General features: G+C 51.4%; 3 protein-coding genes across 9 annotated transcripts in view; 2 read left to right on the plus strand and 1 right to left on the minus strand.

The window, feature by feature from the left end:
- Positions 1-19379, plus strand: part of BSDC1 (BSD domain containing 1) — a 36096-nt gene extending 16717 nt beyond the window's left edge. For 2 of the 7 annotated variants that reach the window (XM_033227287.1, XM_033227284.1), the window contains exons 6-13: positions 932-1047; positions 1484-1552; positions 1719-1797; positions 3029-3508; positions 11863-11966; positions 14031-16606; positions 17040-18928; positions 19118-19379. In XM_033227287.1, coding sequence (XP_033083178.1) covers positions 932-1047; positions 1484-1552; positions 1719-1797; positions 3029-3508; positions 11863-11966; positions 14031-14063 — 881 coding nt within the window. In that variant the 3' untranslated portion in view covers positions 14064-16606; positions 17040-18928; positions 19118-19379. Of the gene's footprint in view, positions 1-931; positions 1048-1483; positions 1553-1718; positions 1798-3028; positions 3509-11862; positions 12271-14030; positions 16607-17039; positions 18929-19117 lie in introns of those variants that run through there. The other 5 variants (XM_033227282.1, XM_033227288.1, XM_033227285.1 and 2 more) reach the window with 4 other exon arrangements.
- TSSK3 (testis specific serine kinase 3) lies at positions 15009-18461 on the minus strand. Its single transcript, XM_033227290.1, has 2 exons — positions 17824-18461; positions 15009-17086 (listed from the first exon to the last, which is right to left on the minus strand). Exons 1-2 carry the CDS (start codon positions 17966-17968, stop codon positions 16425-16427), a joined length of 807 nt encoding a protein of 268 aa, XP_033083181.1. The 5' UTR covers positions 17969-18461; the 3' UTR covers positions 15009-16424.
- FAM229A (family with sequence similarity 229 member A) lies at positions 18415-19379 on the plus strand. The gene is made up of 3 exons (XM_033227291.1): positions 18415-18700; positions 18782-18928; positions 19118-19379. Exons 1-3 carry the CDS (start codon positions 18567-18569, stop codon positions 19218-19220), a joined length of 384 nt encoding a protein of 127 aa, XP_033083182.1. The 5' UTR covers positions 18415-18566; the 3' UTR covers positions 19221-19379.
- Positions 19380-25735: the final 6356 nt, after the last annotated feature.

Here is a 25735-nt window from a genome sequence, read left to right on the forward strand (position 1 = left end):
GACAGTGTACATATAAAAGACACAAGTTAGCCAGGCGTGATGGTGTGCCTGTAGCCTCAGCTATTCGGAAGGTTGAGGCAGGAGGATCACTTGGGCCCAGAAATTCAAGGTTGCAGTGAGCCACAGTTGTGCCACTGCACTCCAGTCTGGTGACAGAGTAAGACTCTATCTCTAAAAAATAAAAAGGAGACAACTGAGGAAGTGTGATCCAGAGTGATTGGATAAGGGAGGAGATAGGATGGCCCCCAGGTTGGATAACCCTGTCAGATAACCAGGTGGGAAGGAAAATGAGCGCATGGTGTGTCTGCAGGTAGAAGTATCGGGGGTACCTGGACCTCTGGATCTGGGGCCAAGAGAGTAGCCTGGGCTGCAAAGAGAGACACAGTGGGAGGATGAGGTTGAAACTTGTGGTTTAGTGGCAATTATTTTGGGGGAAAAAAAAGCCAGAGAGAGATGGAAAGGAAAGGAAAACGAAAAACCCACAGAGACTCAAATGGACCAACCAGAGAAGTGGAGGAAAATAACAAAGGAGTGAGAAACCAGGACAGATAAGGGCTTCAGGAGGAAGGCAATAGCCCCCAGAGTCAGAGATGGTCACACGAGGGAAGACAGAGAAATAGATGTTGACTCTGGCAGCTGGGGTCATGTGACCTAAGAACAGCTGTTTCAGAGACGAGGAGATTCAATAGCCAGGTGCCATGGGCTAAAAAGCGAGCAGGGATATGAGAAAATGGAGACTGCAGCCCCTTCTAGAGATCACTCAGGTGCCACACCCGCCCCTTCACCCTGCCTGACCCCCTACCCTTGGCTAAGTGGCTTTGAACACACAAGCTTTCTTCATTTTCCATGTCCAGCCTTAGGTATATTCTGTAGGCCCAGTGTTCTTTCCCCAGACCAAGGGAACTGACCATCAGCATCTGTCCCTCTGCAGGGCCCCCGGAATTGTTTGATGCCTGGCTTTCCCAGTTCTGCTTGGAGGAGAAGAAGGGAGAGATCTCAGAGCTACTTGTAGGCAGCCCCTCTATCCGGGCCCTCTACACCAAGATGGTGAGGGCCCAGTCTGCAGGGCCTCAGCCAGCTCCAGGCTTGAGGTGTTGGGAGGTGGGAGGGACATGTTCAGAGTCACTGTGGCGTCATCTGGCTTGGAGAGCACTGGGAGGCTCCGTAGAGCCAGACCAGCCATGTCCTGAGCCAAGAACTCACATGGGTGAAGCTGGTTTGCCAGGCTTCTGGCGATCAGAGAATGGTGAGAAATGGAAGGGCCAGCAAAGCCTGATGGGAGTTCTTTTCTCCCTCCTTGGCTAACCCGGACTAGGAAGGTGGATCTGGCCGAAACTTTGGTCGGGGTAGAAGTGCTCTATCACTGCTAAGCCACTTACTGGGTCTGATATCCAGACTTGCTGGGAATAGACTGATAAGGCTGGGGACACAGACCCCACACAAATACTCCCAAAGTCTCACCTCCATTTTCCCCTCCCTCCAGGTTCCAGCAGCTGTTTCCCATTCAGAATTCTGGCATCGGTATTTCTATAAAGTCCATCAGCTAGAGCAGGTACGCTGGTCTAGCCTGGGGAGGTCCCCACTCAACCCTGGGGGAAACAGGTTGGATTTATTGAGAGAAGAAAGGGATACAGAGTGCCAAGAGTTGTAGGATCAGGACCAGGATCTGGGAAGAGGGTGCCCTGACTGCCTGTGTCCATCTGCTCCCCCACATTTAGGAGCAGGCCCGGAGGGATGCCCTGAAGCAGCGGGCAGAACAGAGCATCTCTGAAGAGCCTGGCTGGGAGGAGGAGGAAGGTAAGAGGCGTTGAGAGGTGAAGGGCAAGTGACACATGTGTGCGGGATACTCGGGGCTGGGCCGTGCTTTCTGAAGCCTGGAGAGACTTGGCGCCCATCAGGGAGGGGTAGGGAATGAGCACATTGTATGTGCTGAGGATAGGCGGAGCTAACAAGGGGATATTGAACAAGGCTAGTGGAATTCCGATTTAGCTACAGAAATCCCATGTGTCAGTTGGTGTAGATTCCCCTGCCAGCCCATGAACCAGCTGCCGCCTAGTCACTGGGGAGCTTCTTGAAAATCCAGATTCCCTTCCCCACCTTCTAAAGAAGACTGTAAAGAAGCGGCCAGATGTGTATTTTAAATAAGCTCCCTGGTAATATGAATGCCCAAGCTGGTTTGGGAACCACTGAGTTAGGGAGGGAGCTGAGCATCCTCTACCTGTAGCTCAGTTTATAACAGCACGTTGGAGCCTTCTGGATGATATAATATTAATGCATTTCTTAAGTGTTTACACCATATGTCCAGGCTGCACGAAGAGCTTTACACAGAGTCCTTACCACAACCCTATTACCCCTCTTAAGGATGAAAGTAAGTTAAGAGTAAAAGTTAGGTGGCTTGCCCAATCATATACCTAGGATGTAGCAGAGCCCAACCTGAACCCAAAACTGACTCACTTCTGAGCCTTGGCTTTCTAATCTATAACAGCCCCTTGAACTGCATTGCTGGAAGCCCACCAGGCATTAGGCCCCAGGGCTGAGCAGGACTTTGACTAGCAGGGAGCGTCTGCAGAAGCATTGTGATGGCAAAGGGGAGAGCTAAATGACACTATTGAGTCTTTTTTTTTTTTTTCGTTTTGAGACAGAGTCTCGCTCTGTCATCCAGACTGGAGTGCAGTGGTGCAATCTCGGCCCATCGCAACCACCGCCTCCTGGGTTTAAGCGATACTCTTGCCTCAGGCTCCCGAGTAGCTGGGATTACAGGCATGTGCCACCACACTCAGCTAATATTTTTGTATTTTTAGTAGAGACAGGGTTTCACCATGTTGGCCAGGCTGGTCTCAAAAACTCCTGACCTCAGGTGATCCACCCGCCTCGTTCTCCCACAGTGCTGGGATTACAGGCGTGAGCCACCATGCCCGGCTTGAGTCTTGATCAGAGTAAACTTTGGCAGGAACCAGAGAGCTCCAAGGTTGTCTTAGGGCTGGCTAGGGTACATTTCCCTCTTGCCCCTCCCTTTCTCTCTCTACAGAGGAACTCATGGGCATTTCACCCCCATCTCCAAAAGAGGCAAAGGTTCCTGTGACCAAAACTTCTACATTCCCTGAAGCAGGACCTGGCCCCCAGAGCCCCTGTGAAGAGAATCTGGTGACCTCAGTTGAGCCCCCAGCAGAGGTGACTCCATCAGAGAGCAGCGAGAGCGTCTCCCTTGTGACACAGATTGCCAACCCGGCCGCTGCACCTGAGGCACCAGTGCTGCCCAAGGACCTGTCCCAAAAGCTGCTAGAGGCATCTTTGGAGGAACAGGGCCTGGCTGTGGATATGGGCGAGACTGGACCCCCGCCCCCTGTTCACTCCAAGCCCCTAACCCCTGCTGGCCACCCCAGCGGCCCAGAACCCAGGCCTCCAGCCAGAGTAGAGACTCTGAGGGAGGAGGCTCCCACAGACTTACGGGTGTTTGAGCTGAACTCGGACAGTGGGAAGTCTACACCCTCCAACAATGGAAAGAAAGGTAGGTCTGGGCTGGGAGTGGTGGCTCATGCCTGTAATCTCAGCACTTTGGGAGGCCGAGGTGGGCGAATCACCTGAGGTTGGGAGTTTGAGACCAGCCTTACCGACATGGAGAAACCCTGTCTCTAAGTACAAAATTAGCTAGGCGTGGTGGTGCATGCCTGTAATCCCAGCTACAGGGGAGTCTGGGTCAGGAGAACCGCTTGAAGCCAGGAGGCAGAGGTTGCAGTGAGCCGAGATTGCGCCATTGCACTCCAGCCTGGGCAAGAAGAGCGAAACTCCGTCTCAAAAAATAAAATTAAAAAAAAAAAAGGTAGGTCTGGAGGTCTAAGCCCATTGTTGTGTGGGGTCAGGGCCACCTCCCAAGGCAGATTTGTCTCCTTGTCCCTTTTTAGGATACTATGAGCAGTTTTTTTTCATTTCCAATAATGATGACAGCTGCTATATATTGACTATTTGCTAACATGTTTCATTCTAAGTTGCACATAAAACTCTGAAATAAGAATGCATCTTACAATTGTTGGCATCTTAAGAGTCAACAAAACAAGTTTGATGCTAGATCCCATGCTAAATATGTTATATGGCACTTAATTTCTCAGTATTACTGTCCTCATTTTACAGATGAAAAAAGTGAGGCCCAAAAATATTAGGTAATGCCCAAGTTCACATGGCCAGGAGGCCCAGATTCAGACCCAGGGCTGTCTGACTCCAAGCCCATGCCCTTAACTAGCACACTGTGCCAATTTTTGTCTTTTTGGACAATTTAACCTTACCCTGGCTTGGGAATCCCAGTGACATTGATGTTAAAGCGTCTTTGTCCTGTGTAGCCTTAGGAAAGTCATTCAGCTTCCCCAGGCCTTTATTATTATGAAATATATAAACAAAACTCATACGTGCAGTTTAAAGAAGAATAAAATGAACATCCATGAACTTACAGTGACCCAGCTTGAGTAATGGAGCTTTAGTTTCTTATCTGTATAATGGAATTTTAGACTGGAGACTCTGAGTTTGTGTCAAAGAGCAACCTCTGTAACTGCAGGAATTACAGGACAAGGATAGCCTTGATGTCAGCCTTTTTACCACATGCAAAATACCACTTCAGATACGGCTGATTATCACTAAGAACCACCCCCCTCCCAGTCCCCCCACCACCTGCACACTTCACACACGCATCCTCCTGTCTTTGCTAACACTCAGCACCAGCCACAGCGACAAAGCTTGCCCAGCAGGTAAGGCCTAGCCTGCTGGCGCAGTAGGGGACTGGTTTGCCACAGTGGATGGGAAATGAACCTCACCTCACCTCTAACCTATTCCCTGATGGAAACCATGGAGTTTCCAGTCTCCAACCCAGTGCCTCCCTTCTGACTGATCAGTGAAGTCATCCATTGGGCTCCTACTGGTTTTTTTTTTTTTTTTTTTTTTTTTTTTGAGGCGGAGTCTCACTCGTGTTGCCCAGGCTGGAGTGCAATGGTGCAATCTCGGCTCACTGCAACCTCCACCTACCGAGTTCACTCCATTCTCCTGCCTCAGCCTCCCGAGTAGCTGGGACTACAGGCACATGCTGTCACGCCCAGCTAATTTTTTGTATTTTTAGTATAGACGGGGTTTCATGGTGTTAGCCAGGATGGTCTTGATCTCCTGACCTTGTGATCTGCCCGCCTTGGCCTCCCAGAGTGCTAGGATTACAGGTGTGAACCACCGCGCCCGGCCCAGGCTCCTACCTGTTCTTTATGAGACACTGAGTGGGAGAGGGGCAGAAGCCGCAGCCTTTGTGAGGAAGCATAAAGCAGGATGGGCCAGTCTGGTACTGGAGGAGTTCAGAGAAAGAAGGAATCTCTGGACATCTGCGGTGCTTCGCCGAGGAGACAAGCCTTGTATAGGAAAGTTGACGAGTTTGGGGCAGGTGCAGGGGAGTGGTAGTCTAAGCTGAGGGGGCCTACAAGGACCAGCTAGCAAAGGGCATGGGGCATGTTTAAGGGGTGGTGACCTAAACCCACTCTTCTGTATTCTCTCCCAGGAGAAGGAGGTACAAGAAGGGTGAGTGGGTTGACTCAGAAATAGAACTTTGGAATTTAAAACCTTAAGCTGGATTCAGAAGGTTGCCCTTGGGGCCATAAAGCAGCAGAGCATGGATGCTAAGGGTGTGGGTTCTGGAGTTCAGACAGTTCTGGGTTCAAATCCCAACTTTGTTCATAAGCCATGTGACTTCAAAAGATTACTAATCTTCTGTAAGCCTTTGTTTGCTCCTCTGTAGACGGGATAATTGTTTCATGATAGATCCTCAATCAGAGCAGAAATTTAAGTAGAGCCCTGCTTTGGGGAAATGATAATAGAGGTAACATTCTCTGAGCACTTTCTGTGTCTAGCTCTGTGCTAAGCACTTGATATACATGTTACTCAATCCTTACAAAAGCCCTGTGAGGGCCAGGCGTGGTGGCTCAAGCCTGTAATCCCAGCACTTTGGGAGGCCGAGACAGGTGGATCACGAGGTCAGGAGATTGAGACCATCTTGGCTAACACGGTGAAACCCCATCTCTACCAAAAAATACAAAAAACTAGCCGGGTGAGGTGGCAGGCGCCTGTAGTCCCAGCTACTCGGGAGGCTGAGGCAGGAGAATGGTGTAAACCCGGGAGGCGGAGCTTGCAGTGAGCTGAGATCCGGCCACTGCACTCCAGCCTGGGCAACAGAGCAAGACTCCATCTCAAAAAAAAAAAAAAAGCCCTGTGAGATCTGTGAACTTTTTCCTATTTTTCTAGTGGTAGGAACCTGAGATCAGTCACACCCAATAAATATTTCAGAGAGTATGAAATAGTCCTGTAGGATAGGGAAGAGTAGATGATGGGCCTGACAGGTATAATAGGGTTGCTGGGTGGATGGTCCCAGGGCCCTTGTGATTGTAGATTTTAAGTGAGACCATCAACCTGTTGTATTTTTGTTCATCACATTCAGTTGCTTAGGTGCAGGAGCAGAGCAGATGGGGAGCTGGATCTAATTAGGTTCAAGTTTAGCCAGGTAAAATCAGTGGATGAAGAAAGTCCGCTGGGCCTGGTGGCTCATGCCTATAATTGCAGTACTTAAGGGAGGCTGAGGCAGATGGACTGCTTGAGCCCAGGCGTTCAAGACTAGCCCTGGCATTGTGGTGAAACCCCATCTCTACAGAAAATACAAAAAATTAGCCAGATGTGGTGGCACATGCCTGTCGTCCCAGCTACTCGGGAGGCTGAGGTGGGAGAATCACCTGAGTGGGGAGGTTGAGGCTGCAGTAAGTTGAGATCGCTAAACTGCCCTCCAGCCTGGGTGACAGAGCTGAGACCTTGTCTCAAAAAAATAAAAAGGAACAAAAAGAAAGTATATGCAAGAAGTGATAAGAATGATGGCTTATAGAATATGAGCTGAGTGGCCGGGCGCGGTGGCTCAAGCCTGTAATCCCAACACTTTGGGAGGCCGAGACGGGTGGATCACGAGGTCAGGAGATCGAGACCATCTTGGCTAACACGGTGAAACCGTGTCTCTACTAAAAAAAGAATATGAGCTGAGTTAGGGAGAGAATGAGGGATAGGGAAACAGTTGGAGGGTTACAAATTATAGGTTTCATTTGGAGCTGGGCTGCAGAGGGTAATCAGAAAAAATTAGTAGTGGTTGGAGACTGGATGGAATTGAAATTATAGGAAAGGTAAACATAAGCTCTTAACCACTGTGCTAGGCTGCCTCTACTGCCCTTGGGGCCTGTGAAAGGAGAGGCTGAGGATGTGCTACAGAAGACCCACCAGAAACAACTGTAGTCAGGTGGGAGGAAGCCAGTGACTCCTTTTTCCTCTTGGGCCCACTTCCTAGGGTGACATAAGGCTTGGTCTCTGGGTTCAGCAGAGTCTCTTAGGGTGCCCTAGCCAAAGGGTTTTACTGGGTCCCAGGGTGATTCCTGTCATTGCAGAGCTGCTTCCCACCTACATTTTATCACAGGATTCGTCTGTTCTGAGAGACTGGACTTCTTTTTTTTTTTTTTTGAGGTGGAGTCTCGCTCTGTCGCCCGGACTGGAGTGCAGTGGCCAGATCTCAGCTCACTGCAAGCTCCGCCTCCCAGGTTCACGCCATTCTCCTGCCTCAGCCTCCTGAGTAGCTGGGACTACAGGCGCCCGCCACCTCGCCCGGCTCGTTTTTGTATTTTTAGTAGAGATGGGGTTTCACCGTGTTAGCCAGGATGGTCTCGATCTCCTGACCTCGTGATCCGCCCATCTCGGCCTCCCAAAGTGCTGGGATTACAGGCTTGAGCCACCGCGCCCGGCCAAAACTTCCATTTTCAAAACCAAACCAGTAGAACTCCATCCTGAAGTCTTCAATTGTAGCACAGGTCAGCTCTCTGCCACGTGCACATTGTGATAGAGGTCTTAGTGACAGTGACAGGACAGGATGGTGGAAGGAGGCAGATGGCAGAGAGAGCCCAGCTTCACATCTCCCTGTGCCACCTGAAGCCTTCGTTTCCTTATCTGTATACAGGGACTGTTAATACCTACCCAAGAGGTAGACGTGGAATATTCCAGAAATGTTAGTGGATACTCTGTTCTCTACCCCTGAAAGGGTCTGCCGTAGCATTTAAGCCTGAAGAGACGGTTTCAAGTCCCTAGAGGGCAGCCTGAGGTTAGGGAAAGCTGTCATGGCCACAGACAAAGCCCTGAAGTGAGGAAGCAACCAAGAGTCTGGCTAACTCACAGGAAGCCTGTGGTGACAGCCAGATGAATGTCACCTAAGTGTCCTGAAGGCACAGAGAGATGTAGGTGCAGAGTCAGAAGAACTGGGTCTTGGCTGCCCTGACTTGCTGAGGTACCTTGTACAGAATGACTTAACTCTGAGACAAGGCCCTTAGAAGAAAGGCAGCACCATTCATTACATAGCCATGTGTATATACGTAATAGGCACTTTATATTCATACCTCTAATTCTAACACCATTGTTTCTCAAAGTGCAGGCCCAGGTCTACACAGAATGACACAGGTACCTGCTTACAACTTACAATGCAGCCTTCCCAGCCACCAGCTAGACCTGCTGAGTCTTTGTTGGGATCGGGGGTGGGCAGGGTAGAAGTCTGCATTCTAATAAGCTTCTCCAGTGGTTCTTTGCAGAGGGTGCTTTTATCCATATTTTATAAATAGACTGAAGCCCACAATGATTTGCCCAAGACTACACAGTGAAGGAGTAGGTATTCAACCCAGGTCTGCCTGGCCCCAGAGACCATGCTCTGGCTGGAAGAGAGAATGATGCAGGAAACCATATAAGGAATGTGGGAACGGGGCCGAGGGATAGGTCTCAGCACCGAGCACCAAGGCATCTGGTGAGGAGTAGTCAGAGAAGAAGAAATGAAGATGTTTACTGGTCATGCCATTGGAGGATGAGGGACCCAGTCTTTTTAAAGGTACTTAAAAAAAAGATTACAGGCCGGGCGTAGTGGCTCACGCCTGTAATCCCAGCACTTTGGGAAGCCAAGGTGGGCGGATCACGAGGTCAGGAGATCAAGACCATCCTGGCTAACACGGTGAAACCCCGTCTCTACTAAAATACAAAAAATTAGCCAGGCGTGGTGGTGGGCGCCTGTAGTCCCAGCTACTTGGGAGGCTGAGGCAGGAGAATGGCATGGACCCAGGAGGCAGAGCTTGCAGTGAGCCGGGATCGTGCCACTGCATTCCAGCCTGGGCAACAGAGCAAGACTCCGTCTCAAAAAGAAAAAAAAAAAAAGATTACAAAGTAATATGTGTTCATTTTTGGAAAAAAATTAAGAAAAATCACCCCATGACCTCATCACCTAGAGGTAACTTTGCTAGTGTATTTGGATATCTTGCTCATCTCTTCTGCCTGTGTACATGCATCTGTACATGCATCTGTGGGCGCTTTTTTTTTTTTTGAGATGGAGTCTCGCTCTGTCACCCAGGCTGGAGTGCAGTGGCTGGATCTCAGCTCACTGCAAGCTCTGCCTCCCAGGTTTATGCCATTCTCCTACCTCAGCCTCCCGAGTAGCTGGGACTACAGGCACCCGCCACCTCGCCCGGCTAGTTTTTTGTATTTTTTAGTAGAGATGAGGTTTCACCGAGTTAGCCAGGATGGTCTCGATCTCCTGACCTTGTGATCTGCCCGCCTCAGCCTCCCAAAGTGCTGGGATTACAGGCTTGAGCCACCACGCCTGGCCTGTGGGCACATTTTAAAGCTGGAATCATACTGTACGTGCTTTATTGAAAGGAACTATTTGTGTAGTTTGCTTCTTAATAACTTTTATATATACACTTTTAATATTGCCTATAAGAAGTCATAGCCAAATATGAATGTTTAGAGCAATGATCGTGAAATAGTACAGAGAGGCATCAGAATCACATAGAGCAGGGGGTGGTAAACTTTTTCTGTGTAGGACCAGACCATAAATATTTTAGGCTTTTTGGGCCATGCAGTTGAAATTACTGATCTCTGCTCTTACAGTATGAAAGCAGCCATAGACAGTATGTAAACAAATGATGTGACATGGCTGGATTTGATCCATGGGCCATAGTTTGCCAACCCCTGGTTTACAGAAAGGGTCTGTGACTATTGAGTGCCAACAAAACAAAAGATCCCTGCCCTCACAGGGCTCATATTCTAACTCCTCTATTAATAGACAATAAACATATTAAGTCTGATTATGTAATATGTTAGAAGTGATCACTACAGTGGAAAAAAGATCAATCCAGAGCCAGGCGTGGTGGCTCTCGTCTGTAATCCCAGTACTTTGGGAGGTCGAAGCGGGCGGATCAGCTAAGGTCAGGAGTTTGAGACCAGCCTGGCGAACATGGTGAAACCCTGTTTCTACTAAAAATACAAAAGTTAGCCAGACATGGTGGTGCGCACCTGTAATCTCAGCTACTCAGGAGGCTGAGGCAGGAGAATCACTTGAACCTGTGAGGCGGAGGTTGCAGTGATCGCACCACTGCACTCCAGCCTAGGCGACAGAGTGAGACTGTTTCAAAAATAAATAAATAAATACAAAATACAAAATTAGCTGGACGTGGTGGCAGGTGCGTTTGTAATCCCAGCTACTCAGGAGGCTGAGGCAAGAGAATCTCTTGAACCCGGGAGGCAGAGGTTGCAGTGAGCTGAGATTGTGCCACTGCACTCCAGCCTGGATGACAGAGCGAGACTCTGTCTCAAAAAAAAAAAAAAAAGGTGACAAGTTGGTCTTGTGGGTATCTGAGGCGACGAGTTCCAGGTGCAGGGAACAGCCCATGCAAAAGCCCTAAGTTGGGAATGCACCTGGTGTGTTTCTGGAGGAACAGAATTAGTGTGGGCAGAATGGAGTGAGGAGGAAGAGGTTCACTGTTTTGGGGTTTGGGAGGAGGTTTTTGTTATGTTTAGAGACAGGGTTTTGCACTGTCACCAGTGGCATGATCATAGCTCACTGCAGCCTTGAACTGGGCTCAAGTGATCATCACACCTCAGCCTCCTGAGTAGCTGGGACTCCTCAGGTGTGCACTACCATGCCTGGCTAATTTTTAAATTTTTTTCTAGAGACAAGGTCTCAGTTCACTGTTTATTTCCTCTGGAAGAGTTCTGTGACTCTCTTGGAGCCTCTGAGCCACAGTGCTTTTCCACTCTTTAGTAGCCTGCTTTTTCTGAGGTAATAGTTTAAGGCTGTTTGGCATGGATGTGAAGTTCTTCTCCAGCCTAACCTCTGACAGCCTACAGTGTTCCATCATGTAACTCACTATTTACTTGTCTAACTCCCTGTTAGTGGACTTTCAGATTGTTTCTAGGTTTCCATCACTATGACAGCACTGCAGTGAACACTCTGCTAAATTCCTGACTGAATCCGGGATTTTTCCTTAGAATAGATTCTTAAAAGTGGGGACCAGGCGCTGTGGCTCACGCCTGTTATTCTTAAAAGTGGGGACCAGGCGCTGTGGCTCACGCCTGCTGTGGCAGCACTTTGGGAGGCCGAGGCGGGCGGATCATTGAGGTCAGGAGTTTGAAACCAGCCTGGCCAACATGGTGAAACCCTGTCTCTACTAAAAATACAAAAATTAGCCGGGCATGGGGTCGTGCTCCTGTAGTTCTAGCTACTTGGGAGGCTGAGGCAGGAGAATTGCTTGAACCTGGGAAACGGAGGTTGCAGTGGGCCAAGATCGCACCACTGCACTCCAGCCTGGGCGACAGAGCGAGACTCCATCTAAGAAAACAAAACAAAACAAAAAAGTGGGATTGCTGTGCCAGAGTGAACACAGAATGTAAAGACTTGTGTATTTGTGAGACCCTTTTAAAGCGTGCTATCTCCCCAGCTACACTCTCTTCAAGTGCCCCTTCCCTGCCTCCTCCTGCTTTTCACACCGTGGCTCCTGGTTCCAGGCTCAAGCACGGACATCAGTGAGGACTGGGAGAAAGACTTTGACTTGGACATGACCGAAGAGGAAGTGCAGATGGCACTTTCCAAAGTGGATGCCTCCGGGGAGGTGAGTGGGCCTGGTGGGTCAGAGGGACGCGAGCCTAATGGTCCTGGGTGTGAGAACTCTCCCCAGCCAGCCCAGCTGTCCCCTCAGGAGGGTCACTGCTCCTGTCTGAGGTGACAGGTTGTGGGAAAGGAGCTGGAGCTTCCTGCTCAGACCCACAACAGTGGTCATCAGTAGGCTCCACTTCCCCTCAGTTCCAGGGTAGATAGAGGGGAGAGTTCTTGACCTTAGCTCTGTATCAAAATTGCCTGAGAAACTGCTTAAGAAAACAGATGCGGCCGGGCGCGGTGGCTCAAGCCTGTAATCCCAGCACTTTGGGAGGCCGAGATGGGCGGATCACAAGGTCAGGAGATCGAGACCACCCTGGCTAACACGGTGAAACCCCGTGTCTACTAAAGAATACAAAAAACTAGCCGGGTGACGAGGCAGGCGCCTGTAGTCCCAGCTACTTGGGAGGCGGAGGCAGGAGAATGGCGTAAACCCGGGAGGCGGAGCTTGCAGTGAGCTGAGATCCGGCCACCGCACTCCAGCCTGGGCGACAGAGCCAGACTCCGTCTCAAAAAAAAAAGAAAAGAAAAGAAAACAGATGCTGTGCTGGGCACGGTGGCTCATGCCTGTAATCCCAACACTTTGGGAGGCCAAGGTGGGAGGATTGCTTGAGGCCAGGAGTTCAATACCAGCCTGGCCAATATAGTGAGACCCCATATCTATTTTTGAAAAAAAGAGACATCAAACCCTGCCTGACCTGAGTTGTGGTCCCCAGGTATGAGGTCTGAGTATACACTTGGCCTTGGAGACAAAAGACCAGTGTGATCAAGGGCAAGTTACTAAGCCCCTGGTTCCTCATCTAAAACATGGAATTGATTATTATAAGACCTGGTTTACAAGCTGTAATGAGGTGATCCATGTAGACACCTTAGGGCTAGTGCCTGAGACATGGTGGCACTCAGGAGACATTAGTGATAAACCCCACAAAACCCATTCCAGTTATTCAGCTCAAAGAGGCCTTAGTATTGTTATTCTTCACTACCTCTCAGAATCAAAAGTGGCTCATTTAGATTCAGAGGCTGGAACAGTCCAAAGCTCTCCCAGCTAATTAGTGACAGGACTGAGGCTGCAGCCCAGATATCTGATTCATGTCAGCATTACTTCCACTGTCACATAAGAACCACATGAGTCCTTCCATCGTGTAACTCATGAGCCTGTTAGAAAGAGGTGGACAGATGAGAGAGACCTGTGAAGGGCCTCCTTTTTCATGATGGGAAACTGAAGCCTTGGGGGAGTATTTTATCTACAGGAATATTTTGCACTTGTGACTACCTCAGTATACCCAGGACAGAGAAGGCCCATAGTGCCCTGTCAGGCCACAGAGGCTTGCTGGCTTTTTGTGTCTTTGCAGCCCCCTTTAAAACCTGATGTGCAATACACCTGAGCATTCTAGAACCTCTTATACCAGGACTTAGCCAACAGCAGGCCAAGAGTAGGAACAAAGCAAGAAAAGGTTCTGTGGGGAGACTTGAGCTGGGAATTAGGGTGTTGGTGCCCCTAGTGAAGACCTAGTGGGCACCTGTAGGCCACTGCCACCACAGATTTTAACATAGTGCCACTCGGGGAGTGGCCCCCATTCACCCAAAGGCTAAGTAACTTGCCCTTGATTACACTGGTCTTTTGTGTCCAAGGCCAAGTATCTGCTCAGGCCTCCTAAGTTATCTGCATCTCAGAGTCATGGCATTATCTGCTCAGCAGGAGGCAAGTTCTCCTTAAAGGACTGGGGCTGACTTGGTTCCTGTAGGCAGCCATCACCTTGTGGTATCTAGTGTTGGTTGGTGGAAGCGTTTCCTTTAGGTCTGAAATAATCAGAGCAGCAGGCCCACCCCTCAAGCAGAGGGCAGCTCTGCCCCTCAAACACATTCCTTAAGACTAGGGGGTTCACTCTCAGTAGGGGGCAGAGTATGGCCTAGGGTAGGGGATGGGAGGTGGCTCTGCTCAGCAAGGGGAGGTTAGGTCTGGGCCTTACTCAGGAGTAACTATGTGTTTGTGATCTCCATTACCTCCTCCCATTTGCAGCTGGAAGATGTAGAGTGGGAGGACTGGGAGTAAGGGAGCCAGAGGGAGCAGCTCCCTACCCATGGCATCTCTCGCCTCCCTCGTTCGTCTCAGCCCAGCCCTGGAAGACTCTGACTGAGAATGTCCCCCCAAATCTCCTTTGCCAACCAGAGCTCTGGCACAGATTCTGGTGGCTCCCTGCTGGCCCTCTGGGCCTCTGCTCATGCCTGGAAAGGGGCTCTCTAAATCCCAGCCAGGAACTCTGACTTGTGCCAACAATAGGATGACCCAAGGGAGAGGAAATCTATCCCCCGTCACCAGAAGAGCCTGTGTTTTTCTGCTGAACACCCACTGTTCCTGAGGACTCCTGCTGGGAAGTCCCAAGGGATAGTTCTAGCCCTTCTGCCTGTGTAGACAGAAGCTAAACCACCAGTCTCTCGGAGGAAGCCGAGACAACACACACTGTCCACCAGAAGCAGGCAGGGAGGGCCACGCCACCTACCCTTGGCTAAACAGGGACAGCAGACACATTTTGGTTCCTATCCCAGTGGGTAAGATGCACTTACCTCTGGGAAATTTGCCTCTCCTCTCTTGGGAATCTCCCCTTCCCAGGCATTTTCCATTCCTGGAAAGGCTCCTTTGGGGTTCAGAATCCAGAGACCAAACCCTGACCCACCTCCTTCCTTTCCTCCAGCCCACGCTGGTCTGTCCCTATGCCTTCCCAGGGCTTCTTCATGTCAGATGCACCCAAGTCCTTAGCCCAGCTGTGCCACCTGCAGGAGTTCGCTCTTGCATTTCTTCCCCTCCCCAAGAAGGGAGGGGGCCACTTGAGGCCCTTCTGTGTGTTGCCTGGCCGGATACCTTGTCCAACCAGCTACCCACCTCAACTCCCCTGTAGCTTAGGACACAAAACAGCTACCAGCGGTACAGAGCGGTGATCACAGCTGAGTACTTACAACTCTGGTAAGCCTAGCTTCTCCGCCTCGGCCCTTCTGCTTCTGGAAGGGCTATCCTGGGGGTGAACTTGAAACTCTCATCAGGCTTCTGCAAAAGCTCTTCTTCCTGAAGACAGACCCAGCCTTTGCGCTCTCACCCTCCAGTCTGGTAAAGCTGCACCTCTGGGGGAATAAGGGGCTGCAGGAATCTCTGGAGAGCCTGGTGCTTCACGATGCTGCTCTGGTGATTCTTGTACCTAATCTGGTGTGCTCACCAGTGAGTGAAAGGGATCGTGGTCAGGGACACCGAGAGAGTGGGGTCACTTCCACTTCAAACCTTCAGTGAGGGGGTGGGTTGGAGAGAATGCTGAATCTTTTTTTTGACGGGATGGGGTTTTTCTCTTTGTAATTATTTCTTTAGTTTAATTAACTTTTTGGTTGTTTGTGCAATATTATATTTTAAATTATAATGCATCTCCCCAGAGTATTTTGTAGCTGGAAAAGAAAAAAGGAAAAAAAAAAAAGAAAAAAGATTCTAACAGCTGTTAGTTTTATAATTAAAAAAGAAAGAAAAAAGAACTTTGTCCTGAACCTTTTACAGACTTGCCGTTAACAGCATTAAAGTGATTCAACCGAAGCTGGAAGGTGTGTGGGGTCTGTTTTCGTCCCCTTGGCAGGTACAGAGCAGGACTGGCTTCCCACTTGGAGCCAGAAACAGGGTAGAGGGATAGCCTGGGTCCAGAGGACATCCCTTGTCCTCATCCCAGATTCAGCTTTGCCTTTGGGATGAGAAAAGGACAGGGCTCCCAATAGGCCTCTCACTGGGACAAGGAGTCAGGAGGCCATCTCTGCACTCCCAACACCTCTGCTTTTCTTTGGAAAGGAAGTTGCAACAACAATGGCTTCAGTTGTTCTTGGTCGTTTTTCTCCTCTCCTCCCCCCGTTTGTATATAATTCTGGGGTCTATTTTAATTAACTTTAGTATGAAAATCACTTGTCAGGCCAGGCACGGTGGCTCACGCCTGTAATCCCAGCACTTTGGGAGGCCGAGGCAGGCGGATCCCTTAAGGTCAGGAGTTCGAGACCAGCCTGGCCAACATGATGAAACCCCATCTCTGCTAAAAATACAGAAATAGCCAGGCGTGGTGGTAGGTGCCTGTAATCCCAGCTACTGAGGAGGCTGAGGCAGGAGAATCGCTTGAACCTGAGAAGTGGAGTTGCAGTGAGCTGGAATCGTGCCACTGCATTCTAGGCTGGGCGACAGAGCAAGGAGGGGAAAAAAAAAAAAAAAAAAGTCTGAATGAGGCCCTTTGATCCCATGAAGATCTCTAAAAGGAAAGAGTAGTAGTAAGGCTGGGGTAGATGTAAGTTTTAGGATAAGTGAACTTAAGGCGTAAAATACATATCACCATTTCAGAAGCGGATTTTTGGGTTTGCTTTCTCCCCCTACTTTATTGGGGAGCACTTGCCATTGTTTTTATCAAGTGCTTGCTAGCCATGGATGCCAACTAACTTCTTCAATTGAAGGCCGGAGGATCATGTCGGGTTCCAGGAGCCTCTTGAGCAGGTCCTGGCAATCGGCCGAGATGCTCAGATGAGTGGGGAAGGACACCCCCTTCTGCTGCTGCCACAGCATCTTGGGGATGTCTGTGTCGTCAAAAGGTAGGCTGGCACAGAGCATGACATACAGGACCACACCCATGCTCCAGACATCACCTTTCTTGCTATCATGGGGAATGCCCTGTAGCACCTCAGGGGCGGCATAGGCTGTGCTGCCGCAGAAGGTCTGGCTCAGCTCCTGGCGCGACTTGGGCAACACCTTGGCAAAGCCAAAGTCAGCTAGCTTCAGGTTGAAGCCCTGCAACAAGGCATTCTCGCATTTGAGGTCCCGGTGGGCCACGCCACAGCCATGGCAGTAGCAGATGGCCTCAACCATCTGACGGAAGAGGGCCTTGGCCCGGCTCTCAGGCAATGGACCCCCATTCAGCACGCAGTCAAAGACATCCCCTCCCTCAGCCAGCTCCATCACCAGGCAGATTTTCCCGTCAGCAGACTCCAGCATCTCATACACCTGGATGATGTTCTTGTGTTCCAGGGTACGGACAATTTGGAGCTCCCGAGGCAGGAATCTCTGGATAAACTCTGAGGAAGTAAGGGGAGGAGAGATGGGCTGGCAGATCAGAAAGGCCCACCTCCTCACACCTGTCTCCTGCCTTCCAACTTCTGCCCACCTTGTCTGGGTCTTATTTCTTGGCTCCCTTAATGGTCTTAAATGTGTCTAGCTGCTTGGACATTGCAAAGAATGTTCTGTATTATTTTTATCATTAGTGTATCATTCACAAAAGAACCACTCCCACCAGCCTCATGGACTGCTGAGCAGTCTGTGAGACTGGATATCAAGGTGCTTTAGGTGCTTTTAGACAAAACCACAATCACAAATTATCAGGCCTGATTTGTCCACAGGCTGGTGAGCCAGCTCCTCCTGCCGCTGTCCCCTGACCCCATAGTTCTTTCCATGAGCCCTGTCTTCCTTTTTCCCATCTCCACAGGCCTTGGCACCAGCCCCTGTTCTCTACTAGCCCTGGCTGTGGCCTCTGCCAGTCTCTGTTCCCCTGCCGGAAAGGAAAGTCTGGCTCAGGTTTTGCCTCTGAGGATCCTTCACCTCATGCCACTTTAATCTTGCATTTTGGGGGGTGTAATGTTCCTGGACTCCCAGAATCCCTCTGTTACCCACTGACCCACTCCAGAGCTGCCATCGGGCTTGCTTGGTTCCAGGCCAGCGGGAGCAGGGAGTGATCGAATGATCTTTTCAACAGGATGAAGCACCTACCGCCTTCAGCCAGCCCTCCCTCCTTCCCTCCCAAGGGGCCCCAGCTCACCTTCTGGCCCTCCCATCTTGTCTATAACTTTAATTGCCACTTTTCTTTGGTGTTTTTTGGAAAATGCTTCTTTGACTTTTGAGTAGGTCCCTTCCCCAATGGTCTTGCCCAGCTGGTACCCATTGGAGAGCAGAAAGTCCTCCATCCTGTCTAGCACCTCCTTCCTATCACCCTCTCAGCTCATGCTGCCTCTGCGAGGCAGCTCTACTCCACCATCGCCTTTGGCCTGCTCCTTTTCTCCCCAAGGACTTCATCCGCAGCCGCCCCCAGCGTTAGAACATTGTCTGGACACAGCGGCGGGTGGTGGGGAGGGATAGGGCCAGACATTTTTAAACTCCGGCGCAATTGTGATGTAAATGCTGTGTGACCCTTGGCCAAAATGGGCAGTGCCCCTACCTGCCCTCACTACCACCACCAAACCCAGCCCGGATTAAGTCACCGCCGATCCCGCCCCCGCGCCAGGCACTGAGTCGTCTGGGAGGGCGCTCCTCGGCGTCTGTGTGGGCCGGGAATGCTGGGCTCCTTGGCGTGGACGCCGCCTCGCGGCGGGTTGCCCTGGCCTGCTGCGCCCCCATCGGGTGGCTGGGGTCTGCGCTACCCCATCTCCAGGCGCCATGGCCAGATCCCTCCAGTCCCCGGTTCCGGCCCGCGCTGAGTGCCAGGGGCGGCCGGGGGCGCCGTTGGGGGTTCTCCAGTGGGAGGAACGGGTTCTGTGAGGTCAGCGCGCAGCGGCCCGGGTCACAATGCTGCCCTCCTCGACGCCCGGGTCCGGGCACGCCGCAGAGACCTGCCCGGCTCCGCCTGGACCGGAGCGTTCTCCCGCGGTCAGGGCTCGGGCAGCTGCTTCCAGCCTGGGACCGGTCTCAGCCTCCGGGAGGTGAGGGACGGCCCAGGGGGTGGGCGCGAGGCGGCGGCGCCCGGCGGCCCGGGAGAGGCCTGACCGCCACTCCCCGCGCAGAGCGCCCCGGGGCCTGGACATGAGCGCCCAGGAGCCACCGCAGGGTCGGAGATTCCCCATTGAGGCCGGAGACTCCCGTGGCCCTGCCCCCTCCCCCGAGTCCCAGGACAGCCCGGAGGCGGTAGCGACGGAGCACAACCCGGTCAGGTGAGGCCCGCGCCAACCCCCTCCGCCCGTCCCGCGGCCCCGCCCTCGGTCCCACTTGGCACCCCCAGCAGTCAGGTACCCGCATCCACGTCCGGACCCCCGGGGACCCAGGTGCACTTCCTGGATGTGCCCCACAGGATGGGCCGGGCCCCCGCCTCAGCGCCCCCTGTCGCGGTCCGCTTTCCCCAGGCCGCTTCGTCGCTGCCCCGGATGCCACTGCCTGACGCTGCTGCATGTGCCCATCGACGTCTACCTGGCCATGGGCGGGAGCCCCCGGGCCCGCGCCACGTGAGTGCGCCTGCTCCCTGCGGCTCCGCGGGAGCTGGGCGGGAACGAGGCCCCCCGCGGGCCACCAGGCTGAGGTCGCATGCGCCGAGCACGAGACAATGATGCACATTTTAAAATAAATGATGCACATTTTAATAAAGCACAGCATAAACTGTTCTTTCCACTCCGGGCTGGCAGTGTATGTCTATCCGTCGGGCCCACCAGCTGCTCTGTCCAGTCCAATAACTTTCCCTTCCGCGGCCTCCTCGCTTGGACACAGCCCTAGGGGCCGCCGCCCCTGCCCTTCCACCTTTCAACCTATGCCAATTCGCTCCTCCCATTTCTTGCTGGGCAGCCTTTCCCCTGGGGCCCTGCCCTTGTCCGACATCTCTCTAACCCTCTCCTGGTTCTCCGGTGAAATTCACATCACTGTGCTGGACCCCGGCGACCCACAGAAGTAGGGGACAGGAGGGAGAGGTGGGCCGACAAGTAACATAGAATACAGCCAGTGGCCACCCACACCAGGCCCATTATTTATTTATTTATTAGTACATATATATTTTTTTTTTTTTTTGAGGCGGAGTCTCGCTCTGTCGCCCGGACTGGAGTGCAGTGGCCAGATCTCAGCTCACTGCAAGCTCCGCCTCCCAGGTTTACGCCATTCTCCTGCCTCAGCCTCCCGAGTAGCTGGGACTACAGGCGCCTGCCACCTCGCCGGCTAGTTTTTTTTGTATTTTTAGTAGAGACGGGGTTTCACCGTGTTAGCCAGGATGTCTCGATCTCCTGACCTCGTGATCCGCCCGTCTCGGCCTCCCAAAGTGCTGGGATTACAGGCTTGAGCCACCGCGCCCGGCCTAGTACATATATTTTTTGAGACGAAGTCTCGCTGTTTCCCAGGCTGGAGTGCAATGGCACGATCTCTGCTCACTGCAACCTCCGCCTCCCAGGTTCAAACAATTCTCCTGCCTCAGCCTCCCGAGTAGCTGAGACTACAGACGCCCGACCAGGCCCATTTTAATCCTCTCCGGCGAGAAGATGGTTCTGGGACTTGCTCTTTGCGGTCCTAGGCGCCTGGGGCCTTCCTTGTTGGAAGGGTTTGGAGCTGCCCTAGTCCATCCTGAGCCTTGGTTTCTCCTAGGACAGAAGGGATCATAAAAAGATTGGGGGAGAGGCCATTTGAAAAACCTTGGTGGCCGGGCGCGGTGGCTCAAGCCTGTAATCCCAGCACTTTGGGAGGCCGAGACGGGCGGATCACGAGGTCAGGAGATCGAGACCATACTGGCTAACACGGTGAAACCCCCGTCTCTACTAAAAAGTACAAAAAACTAGCCGGGCGAGGTGGCGGGTGCCTGTAGTCCCAGCTGCTCGGGAGGCTGAGGCAGGAGAATGGCGTGAACCCGGGAGGCAGAGCTTGCAGTGAGCTGAGATCTGGCCACTGCACTCCAGCCTGGGCGACAGAGCGAGACTCCGTCTCAAAAAAAAAAAAAAAAGAAAAGAAAAACCTTGGCTTGCCGGTCATGGTGGCTCACGCCTGTAATCCCAGCACTTTGGGAGGCCAAGGCAGGTGGATTACAAGGTCAGGCATTCGAGACCAGCCTGGCCAACATGGTGAAACCCCATCTCTACTAAAAATACAAAAATTAGCTGGGTGTGGTGGTACGCACCTGTAATCCCAGCCCCTCGGGAGGCTGAGGCAGGAGAATCACTTGAACCCAGAAGGCAGAGGTTGCAGTGAGCTGAGATCATGCCACTGCACTCCAGCCTGGGCAACAGAGCAAGACTCTATCAAAAAAAAGAAAAAAAAAGAAAGAGAAAGAAAGAAGTTGGTTTAGGCCGGGCGCGGTGGCTCAAGCTGTAATCCCAGCACTTTGGAGCCGAGACGGGCGGATCACGAGGTCAGGAGATCGAGACCATCCTGGCTAACATGGCGAAACCCCGTCTCTACTAAAAATACAAAAACTAGCCGGCGAGGTGGTGGGCGCCTGTAGTCCCAGCTATCGGGAGGCTGAGGCAGGAGAATGGCGTAAACCCGGGAGGCAGAGCTTGCAGTGAGCTGAGATCTGGCCACTGCACTCCAGCTCCGGCAACAGAGCGAGACTCCGTCTCAAAAAAAAAAAAAAAAAAAAAAAAAAGAAGAAGTGGTTTACTTCCTATTTACAGATGAGTGAACTGAGCCTTGAGACTGACCTAAGGTCCCCCAATGAGAAGGCGCTAGCACACTCCTTGGCATCCTCAGACCACATGCTCTAAGATCTACCCTCGGAGGGGCCCATGACAGGAAGCCTGCCCGGAAGTGGTAGTATTTAAGCTAAGCAACTATTTTCTACTTTCCAATTTTGCTTTAATGAGCCCGTATATTCTACTTTCCAATTTTGTATGGAGGGAGTGTAACCTAAAGGTTAGGTTCAGTCTCCTGTACCCTGAGATCTAAGGACAATTAATTCAACACCCGCATCTAATCCTCATGGGGTAGATAGGTCCAGACTCTCCCTAGAGCACCTTGGAATTCCACAGTCACCCAAAAGGGATACCCTTCTCAGTTTCCACATAAAATGCTGTCCCAGGCAGTCCCCATGTAGGAGGCTTACTAAAAGGGCCTATTTCCTCACTGTTTAAAAAAAAAAAAGGCATCAGCTGGTCTCTTTGGACTCTGCCAGCCCCCAAATAGTGAATCCTTCTCATTCTTCCTTTTTTTCCCCCCATCTCTCCTACTACCTTTCTCCTGTCTTCTCAACCTTCCTTTCCTAAAAAAAAAAAAAAATTGGCCAGGCATGATGGCTCAGGCCTGTAATCCCAGCACTTTGGGAGGCTGAGGCACAAGGATCACTTGAGCCCAGGAGTTCAAGACCAGCATGGAAAACAGCAGGATCCCATCTCTAAAAACGAAACAAAAACCAAAAACCAGGTATGATGGCATGTGCCTGTAGTCCTAGCTACTACTGGGGAGCCTGAGGCAGGAGGATTGCTTAAGCCCAGGAGTTTGAGACTGCAATGAGCCAAGTTCACACCACTGCACTCCAGCCAGAGCAACAGAGTGAGATCCTGACTCTAAAAAAAATCAGACCAGGCGCGGTGGCTCACACCTGTAATCCCAGCACTTTAGGAGGCCGAGGCGGGTGGATCATAAGGTCGGGAGATCGAGACCATCCTGGCTAACATGGTGAAACCCGTCTCTACTAAAAATACAAAAAAAATAGCCAGGCGTGGTGGCAGGCACCTGTAGTCCCAGCTACTCGGGAGGCTGAGGCAGGAGAATGGTGTGAACCCGGGAGGTGGAGCTTGCAGTTAGACGAAATCATGCCACTGCACTCCAGCCTGGGTGACAAAGTGAGACTGCGTCTCAAAAAAAAAAAAAAAAAAAATTTAGAAATCAGTTACTGCCACGTCCCACGTGCCTGATTTGTGAAGGATACAAGATTCTAGATGCAGTCCTTGCCAGTGGGACTAGATAGCTCTAGAATGTCCATGAGCAAGGGGAAGGGCATTCCCTTTGGGGAGGAAGCATTGTGGGTAAAGGCCTGGAGGCAGGAAAGTGAAGGACAAGTTCAAGAAACTCAGTTCATCAATTTTCATCAACACCTTCCTGGGCCATGGCTGGTACTGAGAATCCAGGCCTGAATTTGACATCATTTTCTCTTTCAGAGCGTAGAATGCAGGGGATCCAGGAATGGGTTAATAGAAGAGAAGCTGGATCAAGGAGACCTTTGCATACCAGGTGAAGGAGTCTGAATTTTGTTCTGCAGGCAGGCAGAGTATGACAGGCTCCTAGCTGGGTCACTTCACTCTCCTATTTCTCTTCTCTTCCATCCTGGTCTCTGTTTCTTCTTCCTCCTTCTCGCTGGAAAAGCCACTGGCCGAAACTAGTGCTGAGTTCAAGTCCTGATTCCATTTTTTTTTTTTTTTTTTTTTTTTTGTATTTTTAGTAGAGACGGTTTCACCGTGTTAGCCAGGATGGTCTTGATCTCCTGACCTCGTGATCCGCCCGCCTCCGCCTCCCAAAGTGCTGGGATTACAGGTGTGAGCCACCGTGCCCGGCCCTGACTCTGTTTTTCTAACTGTGCAATCTTGAGCTAATTACTTAGCCCCTCTGAGCCTCCATCTTCAAATCTGTAAAGTGGGGTTAATGGACACCTGGCAGAAAGTTTCCGCAAGGACCTGTATGTATAGCACCACGCGAGAATCACTGCCACAGCTACCACTTGATAAGCAGACAGGCTGCTATGGCTGCTGCTCCTACCTTTGGCTTCAAGGGGCAGCAGAGAGCCAGACAGCCAAAGACACTGTCCCCAGGGGCTGGGTGACGTCCAGCCCTGAAGAGGGCTGAGGAAACCCTCTTGTCTCTCTCTGCCAACTTCCTAGCAGTTCTGTTCAGGAGCCTAAGAACTTGGTGGGGGGATTGAGGGCAGGGGAATTTCCAGGGGGAATCCCCAGGTAGCAAAGACAGAGCTGCTTCCCTTACCCTAAAGGGTACAGCTGTCCCCGGACCCCAGTGCAGGACCCAATGTAGATCCCAGCCTTACTCTCTGGGCCTGAGGAATGGGGAGGGGCCAGGCAAAGGGGGATGCTCGAATCACTGCCTTCCCTGACTTCTTTCTCAGACACCTTATTAGCCAGCCCCTCCCTAAGGGACCCCCTTTTAGAAGGAGGGGGCGAAGTACAGATGGACCCCCCAGGTTACCATGGAGACAGCAGGGAAAGGGTTGCTGTATCACCATGGCAATAATTGACGTCAGCGCTACCCTTTCCCATCGCTTGATATGAGAGGGGGACAGCCACCCCAACCACAAGCAAATCCCCCACAAATCCTCCTCCTCTTACTGAGCCAATCAACCAGGGGGGTCGCCAGACTTAATATAGCACAGGAGTTAAAAGCACAGACTCTGATGTCAGTCAAACCTTGGTTCAAATCCTCACTCTGCCTCACCCTAGCCATGCAAATTTGAGCAAGTTCCTTAACCCCTTGAAGTCTCATAGGTGCCAGGGGATAAATAAGCTATGTGCCTCCAAGGATTACATGAGGATGACATGGGATCATGCAGGGAACAGGCATGGAGCCTGCCTCACCTGAAGTGCACATTGGCATTAGGGACAGTCAAGAATCCTACTCACCACCTTGGGACTTGTCAGGGGATTGTGGACCTCCCGATACAGACTCACATCCCCTAGAGGGCCCCCAGGACTTGTAAGGACTGGGCCCCAGGGTTTGAGCATCTCAGGATTTGGGGGTCTCAGAGTGGAGCCGGAAACAGTGGAATTTCCAGGCTCTGAGGAAACCCCAGATGCCACTTTCCCTGAAACCTCATCACATCCGGACTCGGACCCAGCTTCCCCTTCTCCTCCCCTCTGCCTAGTCCTAGGCCTTATTAGCAGCCTTCTACCTCTTAGGGGCCTCCATCTGCTCCCCTAAGAAAAAGGATGGGGTGCCCAGGCACAGTGGCTTATGCCTGTAATCCCAGCACTTTGGGAGGCTGAGATGGGCAGACCTCTTGAGGTCAGGAGATTGAGACCAGCCTGGGCAACATGGCAAAACCCTGTCTCTACCAAAAAAAAAAAAAAAAAAATTGCCAAGCGTGGTGGCACATGCCTGTAGTCCCAACTACTTGGGAGGCTGAGGCGGGAGGATCACCTGAGTTTAGGAGGTCGAGGTTGCCATGAGCCAAGATCATGCCACTGCACTCCAGGCTGGGCAACAGAGTGAGACTCTGTCTCAAAAAAGAAAAAGAAAAAGAAAAAGAGAGAGAGAGAGAAAGAAAGAAGAGAGAGAAAGAGAAAGAAGAGAGAGAAAGAAAAAAGAAAGAAAGAAGAGAGAGAGAGAGAAAGAAGAAAGAAAGAGAAAGAAAGAAGAAAGAAAGAAGAGAAAGAAAGAAAGAAAGAAAGAAAGAAAGAAAGAAAGAAAGAGGAAGGAAGGAAGACGGATGAAGGGAAGGAAGAAAGGAAGGAAAGGGAGGGAGGGAAGGAGGGAGGGAGGGAGGGAAAAAGGAAAGGGAAAGGAAGGAAAGAAGAAAGAAAAGAAAAAGTATGAGGCCAGTGCAGTAGCTCACACCTGTAATTCCAGCACTCTGGGAGGCTGAGGCAGGTGGATCTTTTGAGCACAGGGGTTCAAGACCAGCCTGGACAACATGGTGTCTCTACAAATACAAAAATATTAGCTGGGTGTGGTAGCATGTGCCTGTAGTCACAGCTACTCAGGAGGGTGAAAGGAGGATTGCTTGAGCCTGGACGGTCAAGGCTGCAGTGAGCCGAGATCATGTCACTGCATGAATATAAGAAAAAAAGGCCAGGCGCAGTGGCTCACACCTGTAATCCCAGCACTTTGGGAGGCTGAGGCAGGCGGATTACAAGGTCAGGAGTTCAAGACCAGCCTGACCAACATGGTGAAACACCGTCTCTACTAAAAATACAAAAATTAGCTAGGCATGGTGGCATGTGCTTGTAATCCCAGCTACTCAGGAGGCTGAGGCAGGAGGATCACTTGAACCCAGAAGGTGGGTGTCACAGTGAGCTGAGATCATGCCACTGCACTCCAGCTGGGCGACAAAG

The sequence above is a fragment of the Trachypithecus francoisi genome, unplaced genomic scaffold (genome assembly GCF_009764315.1).
Source record: "Trachypithecus francoisi isolate TF-2019V2 unplaced genomic scaffold, Tfra_2.0 Lachesis_group12, whole genome shotgun sequence".
Lineage (NCBI taxonomy): Eukaryota > Metazoa > Chordata > Mammalia > Primates > Cercopithecidae > Trachypithecus > Trachypithecus francoisi.